The sequence below is a fragment of the Anolis carolinensis genome, chromosome 1 (genome assembly GCF_035594765.1).
Source record: "Anolis carolinensis isolate JA03-04 chromosome 1, rAnoCar3.1.pri, whole genome shotgun sequence".
Classification (NCBI taxonomy): domain Eukaryota; kingdom Metazoa; phylum Chordata; class Lepidosauria; order Squamata; family Dactyloidae; genus Anolis; species Anolis carolinensis.
In genome coordinates this window covers 2,370,503-2,385,720 of record NC_085841.1, presented here as the reverse complement: position 1 = coordinate 2,385,720, position 15,218 = coordinate 2,370,503, and the positions used below count along the sequence as shown (strand labels likewise).

At 48.5% G+C, this 15,218-nt stretch overlaps 1 protein-coding gene across 1 annotated transcript; it reads right to left on the bottom strand.

The window, feature by feature from the left end:
• Positions 1–105: 105 nt before the first annotated feature.
• On the bottom strand, positions 106–6,729 carry LOC100551782 (oocyte zinc finger protein XlCOF6-like). The gene is made up of 2 exons (XM_062968782.1): positions 6,631–6,729; positions 106–2,228 (listed from the first exon to the last, which is right to left on the bottom strand). Exon 2 carries the CDS (start codon positions 2,043–2,045, stop codon positions 279–281), a length of 1,767 nt encoding a protein of 588 aa, XP_062824852.1. The 5' UTR covers positions 2,046–2,228; positions 6,631–6,729; the 3' UTR covers positions 106–278.
• Between the last annotated feature and the right edge of the window lie 8,489 nt (positions 6,730–15,218).

The window sequence follows — 15,218 nt, the reverse complement described above, 5'->3', positions numbered from 1 at the left end:
GGTTGTACAGGGGGCTTGGTTATCCCTACGGCTGCCGCTCTGGCCAGTCCTGCGGTTTGTCTGCTCTTCTCGTTGTTGACGAGCCACAGTTAGAGGGATCAGTGATGGCTGTTTGTTTATTTATTTATTTACAGCATTTATATTCCGCCCTTCTCACCCCGAAGGGGAATCAGGGCGGATCACATTACACATATAGGCAAACATTCAATGCCTTTAACATAGAACAAAGACAAGACAAACATAGGCTCCGAGCGGGCCTCGAACTCATGACCTCCTGGTCAGAGTGATTCATTGCAGCTGGCTGCAACTGTCTGCTCTCCAGCCTGCGCCACAGCCCAGGCCTGTGTCGCACCTGATTCATGTCGCACTTGGTTCATGGTATGAGTGTCAAATCCTGAAGCTCTCTGTCCAACATTATCTCCTGGTGAGATTCCAAGAAGGATGGGATCTGCTGGGCCTGTGCCGGCTGGATTGGATAGGAGAGGCGGGAAGATGTCTCTGAGGACATCTGATGTGCCTGCTTGGACAGTGTGAGTCCTCTGATGTCTACGTAGACTTCCTTTAATAGAGAAGCTCTTTCCACACTCCAGGCATTTATAAGGTTTCTCCCCTGTGTGAATCCTTTGATGTAAACGTAGATTTTCACTCCGGGCGTAGCTTTTTCCGCACTCTGAGCATTTATAGGGTTTACAGGGTTTCTCCCCAGTGTGAGTCCTTTGATGTGAATGAAGGTTTGAACTATGAGTGAAGCTCTGTCCACACTCCAGGCATGTATAGGATTTCTCTCCAGTGTGAGTCCTTTGATGTGATCGTAGACCTGAACTCCAAGTGAAGCTCTGTCCACACTCCAGGCATGTGTAAGGTTTCTCTCCAGTGTGAGTCCTTAAATGTGAGAGTAGATCTGAACTCCGCTTGTAGCTCAGTCCACACTCCAAGCATTTATAGGGTTTCTCCTCAGTGTGAGTCCTCTGATGTGAACTTAGAGTTGAACTATCAATGAAGCTCTGTCCACACTCCAAGCATTTATAGGGTTTCTCCCCAGTGTGAGTCCTTTGATGTGAACTTAGAGTTGAACTTTCAATGAAGCTCTGTCCACACTCCAAGCATTTATAGGGCTTCTCCCCAGTGTGAATCTTTTGATGTCTACGTAGATTTCCATTAAAAGTGAAGCTCTGTCCACACTCCAAGCATGTATAGGGTTTCTCCCCAGTGTGAGTTCTTTGATGTTTACGTAGAGTTGAACTATGAGTGAAGCTCTGTCCACACTCCAGGCAGTTATAGGGTTTCTCCCCAGTGTGAGTCCTTTGATGTGAATATAGACTTGAACTGAGAATGAAGCTCTGTCCACACTCCAGGCATGTATAAGGTTTCTCCCCAGTGTGAGTCCTTAAATGTGAATATAGACTTGCACTCCGAGTGTAACTCAGTCCACACTCCAAGCATTTATAGGGTTTCTCCCCAGTGTGAGTCCTCTGATGTAAACGTAGACTTGAACTATCAGTGAAACTCTGTCCACACTCCAAGCATTTATAGGGTTTCTCCCCAGTGTGAGTCCTCTGATGTGAACGTAGACTTGAACTATCAGTGAAACTCTGTCCACACTCCAAGCATTTATAGGGTTTCTCCCCAGTGTGAGTCCTTTGATGTCTACGTAGATTTCCATTATTAGTGAAGTTCTGTCCACACTCTAAGCATTTATAGGGTTTCTTTCCAGTGTGGGTCCTCTGATGTGAACGTAGATGCACACTCTGAGCAAAGCTTTTTCCACACTCCAGGCATGTATAGGGTTTCTCTCCAGTGTGAGTCCTTTCATGTGAATGTAGATTTGCAATCCGAGTGTAGCTCTGTCCACACTCCAGGCATGTATAGGGTTTCTCCCCAGTGTGACTATTTTGATGCAGATTTGAATTATGAGTGAAGTTGTTTCCACACTCCATGCATTCATAGTGTTCATCTCCAGTATGAATCTTTTCATGTTGCTGCAGATGAGCCCTCCGTGTGAAACACTTTCCACACTGCAGGGCTTTAGAAGCTTTGTCCTCCATGTCAACAATATTGTGGGTATTGAATTGCAATATAGATACTTGGCTCTTCTTTTTTTCTTTCTTATCTGTAAGTGAGGTCAAGTATTCAGCGGAACCATCACCTTGAGAGGATTTTCTTCTTCTTCCTATATTACTGATTTCCTTACTGTACCCAAAAGGTAACTCCACAGAATCCTCATTTCCCTGGTGAAGAAAGAAACAAAAGATCAAGAATGAAAGCCAGAAACCATCTATACCTGCAAGCTATCTCCCCTTTCCCCAGATGGGTATGCTGAAAAAGGGAATACCAAGAAATGCAGACATAATAATAATAATAAATATTAAAACTTTATTTATATACCGCCCTATCTCCCGGATGGGACTCAGGGCGGTTTACAGTCATAAAAGTAACACAAACATTACATAACAACATAATACACATTATTAAACAAAGTAAAATAATACAATTATAACAATAAATCACACTTACATGACCAGATCAAGGGGACGGGAACCATAAAGGGAAATCTTATGCAATATATTCAGGCTCAGAAGTTGGCGGTAGTCCAATATAATTACTCAAAAACCTGCCGACACCACCAGGTCTTCAGTTCCTTACGGAAATTGGATAATGTAGGGGATTGCCTGATCTCTTTCGGCAATGCATTCCAGAGCCGGGGGGCCACTGCCGAGAAGGCTCGTTCCCTCGTCCCCACCAGCCGCACTTGAGACGGTGGTGGGAGCGCGAGAAGAGCCTCCCCGGAAGATCTCAAGGTCCGCACTGGCTCATAGGAGGAGATGCGATCACGGAGATAGGTAGGGCCCAAGCCGTGTAGGGCTTTATAGGTCAAAACCTGCACCTTGAATTGGGCCCGGCAGTTTATCGGCAGCCAGTGGAGCTGCTTTAATAGGGGCATTGTGTGCTCCCTATAGCCGGCTCCCGTTAGAAATCTGGCTGCCAATCTTTGAACCAGTTGGAGTTTCCGGGCCGTCTTCAGGGGCAGCCCCACGTAGAGAGCATTGCAGTAATCCAGTCTGGATGTAACTAAGGCATGGACCACCGTGGCCAAATCAGACTTCTCGAGGTATGGTCGCAGCTGGCGCACAAGTTTTAAATGTGCAAAGGCCCTCCCAGCCACCGCCGACACCTGGGCATCAAGCGCCAGAGATGAATCCAGGAGGACCCCCAGACTGCGGACCTGCGCCTTCAGGGGGAGTGCAACCCCGTCGAGCACAGGTTGCCACCCAATACCCCGATTGGTCCCACGACTGACCAGGAGAGCCTCTGTCTTGTCTGGATTAAGCTTCAACTTGTTAGCCCTCATCCAGTTCGACACAGCTGCCAGGCACCGGTTTAGGGTCTGAGCGGCTTCCTTGGAGTTTGGTGGAAAAGAGTAGTAGAGTTGAGTGTCATCTGCGTAGAGATGGCACCGAACTCCAAAACCCCGGATGACCTCTCCCAGCGGTTTCATGTAGATGTTGAAAAGCATGGGGGAGAGAATGGAACCTTGCGGGACCCCACAGGTCAAAGGCCAGGAGTCCGAGCAGGTGTCCCCCAGCTTCACCATCTGGGAACGACCCTCCAGGAAGGAGCGGAGCCACTGCAAAGCAATGCCCCCAAGACCCATTCCCGAGAGCCGCCCCAGAAGGATACCATGGTCGATGGTATCGAAAGCCGCTGAGATGTCCAGGAGAACCAGAAGGGATGCACTCCCCCTGTCTAGTTCTCTGCGGAGGTCATCCACCAAGGCGACCAAAGCCGTTTCAGTCCCATGACCAGGCCTGAAGCCAGACTGTGACGAATCCAGATAATTGGTCTCAACCAAGAATTCCTGGAGCTGAGAATTCTTGGTTGAGACCGATTATCTGGAGGGGAGTGGGTAAGGGGTGTTGGTAGGGAGAGGGGTTAGGCATGGTGGGGAGGGGTCTTGGGGTGGGGAGTAGGCTTGGGCATGGGGAGAACAAGGGAGGGGCTCAGGCATGGGTAGGGGGGCAGGGAATGAGCTTGGGCAAAAGGAGTGGGAAGGGAGGGGATTTGTATATGGGGAGTGGGAAGAGAATGGGCTTGGATATCAGACATTGGAGGGGAGGGGCCATGGGCATGGCAATTGAGGGGGCTTGGGAATGGAGATAACTTGGTCATGGGGAGTGGGCTTGGGCATGGGCAGAGGGAAGGGAGGAGCCGTGGGCGCAAGGAGTAGGCAGGGAGGGGGCTTGGGCATGGGAAGCAGCCAGGGAGGTGACTTGGGTATGGGGAGCAGGAATTGAAGGGCATGGGGATTAGTCAGGGAGGAGGTTTGGGTTTACGGAGTGGGCAGGGAGGAGGCTTGGGTACAGGGAGTGGACAAGAAGAGGGCTTGGATGTGGGGATTGGGAAATGAGGTCGGCTTGAGTGTGGGCACGGAGGGGGTTCAGGCATGGGTATGAGGCAGGAAGGGGCTTGGGCATGGGGAACAGGAAAGGAGGGGGCTTCGGTATGGGGAGTGGGCAGGGAGGTGACTTGGGCATGGGGAGCAGGAAGTGAGGGGGCATAGGCAAGGGGACAGAGTAGGGAGGGGGCTTAGCTCCAGGGAGTGGGCAGGGAGGAGGCTTGGGTGCTGGGAAGTCAGCAGGGAGGGGACTTGGGCATGGGCAGTGGGCAGGAAGGGGCTTGGTGTGGAGTGGGCCGGGAAGGCAGCTTGGGCATGGGAGTAGGCAGTGAGGGGGCTTGGACATGTGCAGGGACATGTGAAGGGAGAGGGATTGAGTACGAGACATTGGAAGGGAGAGGGCTTGGGTGTGGCAATGGGACTTGGCCATGGGGAGTGGGAATGGAGAGAGCTTGGACATGGGGAGTGTGAAGGGAGGGGTCTTTGGCATGAGAAGTGGGAAGGGAGGAGCTGTGGGTGAAGGGAGTAGGGAGGGAGGGGGCTTGGGTGTGAGGAATGGGATGGGAGGGGGCTTGGGTACGGGAGCCAGACAAAGGGCTTGGCTATGGAGAGTGGGAAGGGAGGATGCTTGGAAGCAGGGAGTTGGCAGGGAGGGGGCTTGGGTGTGATGACTGGGGCAGGAAGCAGCTATGGGGAGTGGAGAGGAGTCATAGAATCATAGAATAGTAGAGTTGGAAGAGACCTCATGGGCCATCCAGTCCAACCCCCTGCTAAGAAGCAGGAAATCGCATTCAAAGCACCCCCGACAGATGGCCATCCAGCCTCTGTTTAAAAGCCTCCAAAGAAGGAGCCTCTACCACGGCCCGGCCCGGGAGTCTTGGGTGTTGGGAGTTTGAATGGAGGGGAGGTGTGTGTGGAGCGAGAAAGGAGGGGACTTTATCATGGAGTGGGCAGAAAGAGGGTGTGAGGGTGGGGAGTGAGAAGGAAGGGGTCTTGGGTATGGGCCCTGGAAGGGCGGGGGATTCTGCATGGAAATAAACGGGGGGGGGGGGGGTTGGAGGGTGAGGAGTAGAAAAGGAGGGGGCTTGGGAGAGGGGGGTGGGGACAGAGGAAGCTTGGTCATGGGGAATGGGAAGGGAGGGGAAGTTGGCAAGGGGAATGAGAAGGGAGGGGGCTATAGCATGGGAGTGGGCTTGGGTGCTGGGAGGCTTGGTGCTGGAAGTTGGTAGCGAGCGGGTTTGGGCGCCGTGCGTGGGTAGGGAGGGGGCTTGGGCACTGGGAGTGGGAAGGGAGGGGACTTGGGTGTGGGGAATAGAAAAGGGGGGGCTTGGGTGCAGGGAGTAGGAAGGGATGGGGATTGGATGCTGGGAGTGGGAAGGGGAAGGGCTTGGGTGGGGGAAGTGGTGCGTGCTGGGAGTGGGAAGCAGGGTACTCTGGTGCAGGGAGCGAGCTTGGGTGCTGGGAATGGGTAGGGAGAGGGGTTGGGTGCAGGAAGTGGGGCGGGAGCAGGCTGGGGTGCTGGGAGTGGGACGGGAGCGAGCTTAGGTGCTGAGAGTGGTAAAGGGGGGGCTTGGGTGCGGGGAGTGATAAGGGAGGGGGATTGGGTGCAGGGAGTGGGCAGGAAGGGGGCTTTTCTGCGGGGAGTGGGAGGAGAGGGTGCTTCGGTGCTGGGAGAGGGAAGGATGGGGGCTTGGGTGTGGGGAGGGGGTCAGGGAGGAGGCTTGGGACATTCCACAGGTAGGCTTGTTGTATGTTATCCAGGCTGTGTGGCCATGTACCAGAAATATTCTCTCCTGACGTTTCGCCCACATCTATGACAGGCATCCTCAGAGGTTGTGAGGAAGGGGGCGGCAGACAGGGAAGGAGAGTTCATTTTACGGGGGTGGGGGAGGGGTCGAAGGAGGGAAACCATTTTCCTTATTTTCCTGTTATTCCCTTCCTCCTCTCCTCCCCCCCGCCCATGTTCTCTGAAGAGAGATTAAACACAAGGCACAGAGTTTAAAATCCACGGGGAGCTGAACGCAGCCTCTGCAAGAAGACTCCAGACGGGCCTGGATCTCTCTCTCCTCAGGGAAGGAATTCCCTCAGGAAAGAGGAGGCCGCGCCTGAGGGAAAGAAAGAAAGGCCTCCCTCCTCCCTCCCTCCCTTCCGTGGGTGCCTTTGGGCCTCGTGGTCCAGGCCTGCCTGAAGCACAAAGGAGCCAGAGAGGCAGCGAGGGATTCCCGGCCCATCCTCACCGGTATTTCGCCAGTTGGAAGAGACCAAAATGGCTCCCTCGCCGCCTTCTTCCTTCTCTTCTTCCTTCCTCGCAGAAATGGCGGCGAAGGCGAAGGCGAAGGGGGCGTGGCCTGTGTGACGTCACACACCCCTTCCTCCCTCCCACTGGGAAGTGAAGGGGGCGTGGCCTCAGGCTTTATAATTTATATCTTCCCCGCCTCTCCTTGGCTCGAGGCAAAGCACAACAGTTACAAAATTTTATGAAATACGTATAGAATCCCTAGAGTTGGAAGAGACCTCATGGACCATCCACTCCAACCTCATTCTCCCAAGAAGCAGGAAAATTAAATTCAAAGCACCCCCGACAGATGGCCATCCAGGCTCTGTTTCAATGGTTCTCAAGAAGGAACCTCCACCACACTCCACATGGGGCAGAGAGAGAGTTTCACTGCTGAACAGCTCCCACAGTGAAGAAGTTCTTATAATAATAATAATAATAACTTATTACAGTAGTTTCACTTATCCAACACTCACTTATTCAACGTTCTGGATTATCCAACGCATTCTTGTAGTCTATGTTTTCAATACATCGTGATATTTTGGTGCTAAATTCGTAAATACAGTAATTACAATAGAGTCTCACTTATCCAAGCCTCGCTTATCCCAACTTCTGGATTATCCAAGCCATTTTTGTAGTCAATGTTTTCAATATATAGTGATATTTTGGTGCTAAATTCGTAAGTACAGTAATTACTACATAGCATTACTGTGAATTGAACTACTTTTTCTGTCAAATTTGTTGTATAACATAATGTTTTGGTGCTTAATTTGTAAAATCATAACCTATGTTGATGTTTAATAGGCTTTTCCTTAATCTTTCCTTATTATCCAACATATTCGCTTATCCAACGTTCTGCTGGGCGTTTATGTTGGATAAGTGAAACTCTACTGTATTATTATTATCAAACTACAGGAAAGGAAATTCCACCTGAACATCAGGAAGAACTTCCTCACTGTGAGGGCTGTTCGGCAGTGGAACCCTCTCCCCCGGGCCGTGGTGGAGGCTCCTTCTTTGGAGGCTTTTAAGCAGAGGCTGGATGGCCATCTGTCGGGGGTGCTTTGAATGCGATTTCCTGCTTCTTGGCAGAATGGGGTTGGACTGGATGACCCATGAGGTCTCTTCCAACTCTACTATTCTATGATTCTATGATTATTATTATTATTGCCATCCCAGGTGACAGTCGCATTGACAAAAAATAACAGGAAAAACTCATCCGCTATCAGGACCTCAAGATTGAACTTCAAAGACTCTGGCAGAAACCAGTGCAGGTGGTCCCAGTGGTGATGGGCACACTGGGTGCCGTGCCAAAAGATCTCAGCCGGCATTTGGAAACAACAGACATTGACAAAATTACGATCTGTCAACTGCAAAAGGCCACCCTGCTGGGATCTGCACGCATCATCCGAAAATACATCACACAGTCCTAGACGCTTGGGAAGTGTTCGAATTGAGATTTTATGATACGAAATCCAGCATATCTATCTTGTTTGCTGTGTCATACAACATTAATAACTTTATTTTTATATCCCGCCTCTATCTCCCCAAAGGGGACTCAGGGCGGCTTACATGGGGCCAAGCCCGAATAAAAAACAATAAAAATATAAAATACGACAATAGACAAGAGACATGCACAATTATAAGAATTTAAACATTACCCAATAAAAATAAATGAGAAAAACTTAATAAAAACGTGGATTCAAATGGAGAGGTTGTAAAAGCAGACTGGGTAAAGTGCACCATATAAATATTGTAAACACAAGGTGACTGATAAAGTGCTGCAAATTCTTGGAAGTGCAAATTGGGATGGGAATAGACCCTGTGCCTATATCAAGTTGACAAAAGTAAAAAGTGCAAACTGGTACGAGAATGGTCACGGACACAGGATTGTTATGGGGATGAGCAATCTTTATCCAAAGGCCTGAGTGAAGAGCCAGGTTTTCCAGCTCTTCCTGAATGCTACCAGGGTGGGGGCTTGCCTGATTTCCCTGGGGAGTGAGTTCCAGAGCCGGGGGCCGCCGCGGAGAAGGCCCTCTCTCTCGTCCTGATGTTCAGGTGGAATCTCCTTTCCTGTAGTTTGAAGCCATTGTTCCATTGCGTCCTAGTCTCCAGGGCAGCAGAAAACAAGCTCCCTCCCTCCTCCCTATGACTTTCCCTCACATATGTGTACATGGCTATTATGTCTCCTCTCAGCCTTCTCTTCTGCAGGCTAAACATCCCCAGTTCTTTAAGCCGCTCCTCATAGGGCTTGTTCTCCAGACCGTTGATCATTTTAGTTGCCCTCCTCTGGACGCTTTCCAGCTTGTCAACATCTCCCTTCAACTGTGGTGCCCAGAATTGGACGCAGTGTGATTCCAGGTGTGGTCTGACCAAGGCAGAATAGAGGGGAGCATGACTTCCCTGGATCTAGACACTATTCCCCTATTGATGCAGGACAGAATCCCGTTGGCTTTTTTAGCTGCTGCATCACATTGCTGGCTCATGTTTAACTTGTTCCCCACGAGGACTCCAAGGTCTTTTTCGCACACACTGCTGTCAAGCCAGGCATCGTCCCCCATTCTGTATCTTTGCATTCCATTTTTTCTGCCGAAGTGAAGTATCTTGCATTTGTCCCTGTTGAACTTCATTTTGTTAGTTTCGGCCCATCTCTCTAGTCTGTCAAGATCGTTTTGAATTCTGCTCCTGTCTTCTGGAGTGTTATCTATCCCTCCCAGTTTTGTGTCATCTGCAAACTTGATGATCGTACCTTCTAACCAGATAAGCTTTTCAATGCTAATTAAGGAGATTAGCATCTATGATTCTATGATTAACTGCAACATTCACACTGGCTTCCAGCTGACAACAGTTTCTTCTCTCAGATATATATAAACTTTCCTTGCTTAGTTTTTCTCCATACCTCACAACCTCTGAGGATGCCTGCCATAGATGTGGGCGAAACGTCGGGAGAGAATACATCTGGAACATGGCCATGTAAGGGGTGATTTGGGCGTCCCCCAAACACTTATACATACCGGGCGTGCCAAGCCGCTTTGAGACCACTCGGAGACCAAAGAGTTGAGGACAAAACACCTTTTATTAGGAAGCTTCCGACAGACAAAGCACACAGGCCGTGGTGCTGGCAAAAATTGTCTGCCCCGAGCCCATCGGCTCAGGGTCTTTTATACACATTTCTAGTTCCCCATTCTGAACTTCTAGTTCCCCATTCTGAACTGGGCTTTACTGGAAAAACCACAAGCACTTCCTGAGTTGTAAACAACTTCGGGATATTGCCCAATCATGAACTGTAGAATGTTTCAACAGGTGCAGCAAAAAGTACATGTATTGCATATATTTCTCAAGTATTGCATATATTTCTCAGAATCGGCCTAACCACAAGCTTAACCGCAACGGATTCTTTGCTAATCATAGAACATATGCCATCTGTCACAAGACAGCAAGTTGCAAATTTTATCTTTATTTCAGAGGGGAGACTGATCTTCTAATTTCCAAGCAGACAGGCATTCTAAAATGGAGTCACTTTGGTTCAGTGACCCCTTCATTCCCCCGTTTTTTCATGTAACCAAGAAAGACATTTTCTTGGTTGCACAATTTACTGTATATTTCCAATTACAGGGGGGTGGTTTCTCTGTCCAAGGTGTTCAACTGCATGTACATGACATGCTGAACTTTCCTGTGCTGACTGAAAGTAGCAGTGATCAGTCTCGCCATCATGTTCTTCAAGCACGACATAAAGCATGGCAAAAGAAGCAGAGCAAGAATTATAATCAGCAACATGACAAATAATATTTTGATGAGGTCTCCCAGCCACCCAATCCACAAGCCAATCAGCGAACCTGTTCTAAATCTTTCTCCCTCAGTTAGATATCAGGATGATAGCCACGTTTTTTCATCATATGATCTTTTGGGCCTGTTCCACCGGTTAGTTGCTTCCAATGCCTGCAGGGGCTGCTCTCGCGGGTGTATCTCAATATTAGTGGGGACTAGGGTACCAATGGTGCAAGTACCAACCCACAGTGGAGGCAAGACTTTACCTCCCCACTTCCCACATATCCAGAAATACCCCGGAGGCAATCCTCCCATGGCATGGTTATCAAGCACAATACCGGGCCTGGGCCTTCCTGGAATGTGATTTTCCATTGGGAAGCTTCCTTGTGTCCGGACCAGATCTTGTCGTGGTGGAGGCTTGCCTCCCGCCGCAGGTGGCTGAGTTGCTGCTTGAGGCAGCTCCGACCCGGGCTTAACCACATATATCTTAGGGGGCGTATTTGCTTTCCCATTACGCACCGGACGAGAGGGTGGTTTCTTAACATCACCCTCTGGCAAGGAAACTTGCCTTCTTACTCTATCAGAGTGACCATTTCTTTGTTGTGGCTCTTCAACTGTCATGCGTATGTTATCATAATATACTGGGAGGGAGAGATTACAATGTGGGTAATCTCTTATATCTATAAGGGTGGCTCGGGGAAAGTTTTTATGATCAATTTCTGAGATCCCATCTTTGGATCGTGTCGAATAATCTGATGCAGTTGGTGCAGAATCATCATGGGCCAACATAGATTGAGCCGAATCAGTCAACCCCTCTTGGTCAGCATATGTCCAAGGGGTGAACAGTTTCCATCCACTCAGGTCCAACAGTGGTCCTGTTTTCATGACCCAGCCCTCATATTGGGAACGAGGGCCATGGGCACAAATCCAGCAGTCTTTTATTTCTGCTTCCTTTACTATATCTTTAATTAGTTGGTGGAACGTGTTCCTGTCCCAACCCATCTGGGCCTGCACCAATGGCATCATGATCAATATTAAAAAGCATAATTGTGTCCTCATTTTCACACTTGTGTTTGTCCTCAATATTACAGCACAGAGCACAAAAACAGAATACAATACAACCCACAAATCCCCACACCCAAAACCCAGTGTCCATTCGGTCTTTTGGGACACTCTCGGAAGTGTACCCTCCTTCCTTCTTCAAGGCGGTTCTAGGTAACCTGACCTCTGGGGCTAGCTCTCGGTAGCTTCGGACCCCTCCTCTTCAGGGCAGCTCTTGGTAGCTTGACCCTTAGAGTGTGTGAATGTGAATTTGAGTGGATTGTCCTTATGCAGGTTTACCTTCCAGATGTCAGGGTCTTTGGTGGTATAGTCCTTCCTGATGCAAGTGTAGCATACCCACGGCTTTACATCTCTCAACTTTACAGTAGTAGGAGTTATTTGGACCACCTCCAGTGGTCGAACACCTCTGGTGGTCCCTTCCACCTTGGGCCGAGGGTATCACACTTCCAATCTTTCAGCCAACCCTGGTCTCCTGGTAAGAAAAATGTAACGCAGTAACGGGGAAAGGACAACGCAGCATTCCAATATATTTATACAGTTTGTTTAACACTATACCCAAAGCTTGGACCTCTTTTATCAGTTCTTGTTCTCCCAATTTATGTATATCTCTTTGCAGAGGTCTAATTCTCAAAAGGGGGTCTTCCATACAACAATTCATAAGGTTGGCAAGAGCCTGGTATTTTCATACATGTTGTTTAACAACCTGTCCAAAGATTGGACTTCTTTTCAGAACCCTGTTCATTCTTTTCCCCGAAGATTAGGGTCAATTACAATGCAACTTCCAAGCGGTGCCTCCCAACTGGGCTAGGCACCCAAGGACCTGGTGAACAAAGGCCGCGGGCCTCTGCCACCTGGTGAACAAATGGCTGAGCCATTGTCACCCCAATGTGTAGAGCATCCCGTGCCCAGGGATTGCATCCCTTGACAAGGCACGCCTGACCTCTACAACTCTTTCAGCGGTGGTTGGAATCCACCCTGAATACTCCAGACCCTTGGCATCTTCGGCGAAATCAACTACTAAGGACTCAAAGGATTCAAAGGGTGTTGTTCACAAATTTCACATCCCGGGGCAGCAGCTCCGGCCGAGGCCTGCAAGCCATCCACCCAGAGCTGCCTCTCCAAGAGTGAAGCTATTCCAATTGCGCCTATATGGGTTTGTCTATGAATTTCTTTAATAATTTCCATCCCAAAGCTTTTGGGACATAAATTTTCTCATTGGGTAAGATGAAAATCTTACCCTTCCATTTTGCCCCCTCTGCTACGGCCCACTCCTTCTCTTGTGCAGAGTAAGTCATGGACTCTACTACGGGTGTAACATCCCATTGTAAAATTGCTTCTTCTGATGTGCTTTCATCAGCTGCTTTCCTAGCCTGTTGATCTGCTAGGCGATTTCCCTGTGTTACTTGATCCTCACCATTCTGATGTCCCCTGCAGTGCATGACTGCTACTTCTTTTGATTCCCAAACTGCATCCAAAAGCTGCAAAATTTCAGTTGCTCTCTTTTTCGAAACCTTGTAACCTTTATCTGAACATTCAATTACAACAAAACCTGAGTTCCTCTTAAACATTCTTCTCTACTATCTGTATAAAGAACACACAACAAAAACATCTTTTGATTTTAATGACACAAAACCACACTGGTCCCACAAAGCTCACAAAACACACCTTGAGTCTGGATAGGGGAGGTCTTGCCTTCCCCTTCTCCTTTCCATTAGGATGCCAATTTCCATTTGGGAACCATTTGAAACAACCTTGCAGGTCTCCTCTAGAGCTCTCTCTCCCCTTTGGGTTTCTCTCGTTTCCCAAGGGATTCCTACGGGACCCAGAACTGCTTCTACAATTTAAAACTCTCCCTCCCCGCAATGCTAAACAACAAGCGGTTTAAGAGGTATACACTTATACATACCGGGCGTGCCAAGCCGCTTTGAGACCACTCGGAGACCAAAGAGTTGAGGACAAAACACCTTTTATTAGGAAGCTCCCGACAGACAAAGCACACAGGCCGTGGTGCTGGCAAAAATTGTCTGCCCCGAGCCCATCGGCTCAGGGTCTTTTATACACATTTCTAGTTCCCCATTCTGAACTTCTAGTTCCCCATTCTGAACTGGGCTTTACTGGAAAAACCACAAGCACTTCCTGAGTTGTAAACAACTTCGGGATATTGCCCAATCATGAACTGTAGAATGTTTCAACAGGTGCAGCAAAAAGTACATGTATTGCATATATTTCTCAAGTATTGCATATATTTCTCAGAATCGGCCTAACCACAAGCTTAACCGCAACGGATTCTTTGCTAATCATAGAACATATGCCATCTGTCACAAGACAGCAAGTTGCAAATTTTATCTTTATTTCAGAGGGGAGACTGATCTTCTAATTTCCAAGCAGACAGGCATTCTAAAATGGAGTCACTTTGGTTCAGTGACCCCTTCAGCCACACAGCCCGAAAGACATACAACAACCCTGTGATCCCGGTCATGAAAGCCTTCGACAATACACGGTCCCAGGACTGCTTCTTGAACATCCCACAGAGAATCCTACAGCCAACCATGACCTTGCCTCCCCACTCATTTAATTCAAAACCACATTATAACTTGCTGGGATGTTCACAAAACGAATCTCTGCTGAACAAAGCTCCCTTCGGGCCATTCACTCCCTGAGATACAAATAACAAGTACAGCTCCATACACAATGCCCTTTTCCCCTGCTAACCTCTTTGACATTTGCCCCCTTTCCTCCTTTCCTTTTTTATCCTTTCTTCTTTTCAGCAGCTGAAGGACAGCTAGAGAAACACCAAATTTTCATACAGCGTGGGAAACAGGCAGGGAGGGGGCTTGGGTTCAGGGAGTGGGCAGGGAGGGAGCTTGGGCATGGGGAGTAGGCAGTGAGGGGGCTGGGATATGCGCATTGGGAAGGATGAGGCTTGGGTATGGGACATTGGGAGAGGTCTTGGTCATGGCAATGGAGAGAGCTTGGTCATGGGGAATGTGAAGGAAAGGGTCTTGGGCTGTTCAGCATTGGAGCGAGGCTCCTTCTTGAGAAGCATTGAAACAGAGCCTGGATGGCCATCTGTCGGGGGTGCTTTGAATGTGATTTTCCTGCTTCTTGGGAGAATGGGGTTGGACTGGATGGTCCATGAGGTCTCTTCCAAATCTATGATTCTATACGTATTTCATAAAATTTTGTAACTACAGTAGAGTCACTTATCCAAGCTAAACGGGCCGGCAGAAGCCTGGATAAGCGAATATCTTGGATAATAAGGAGGGATTAAGGAAAAGCCTATTAAACATCAAATTAGGTTATGATTTTACAAATTAAGCACCAATTAAATTAAGACTTTTAAATCTGATGTAAACTGTTTTTCTGATGTATATGTTTATATTGTAAGCCGCCTTGAGTCTCCTGATGGGTGAGAAGGGCGGGGTAGAAGTGATGTAATAAATAAAACATCATGTTTTACAACAAATTTGTCAGAAAACGTAGTTCAATTCGCAGTGATGTTATGTTGTAATTACTGTATTTACGAATTTAGCACCAAAAGATTATGATATATTAAAAACATTGACTCGAAAAATGGCTTGGATAATCCAGAGGCTTGGATAAGTGAGACTTTACTGTATGTTGTGCTTTGCCTCGAGCCAAGGAGAGGCGGGTAAGATATACATTATAAAGCCTGAGGCCACGCCCCTTCACTTCCCATTGGGAGGAATGGAGGCGTGACGT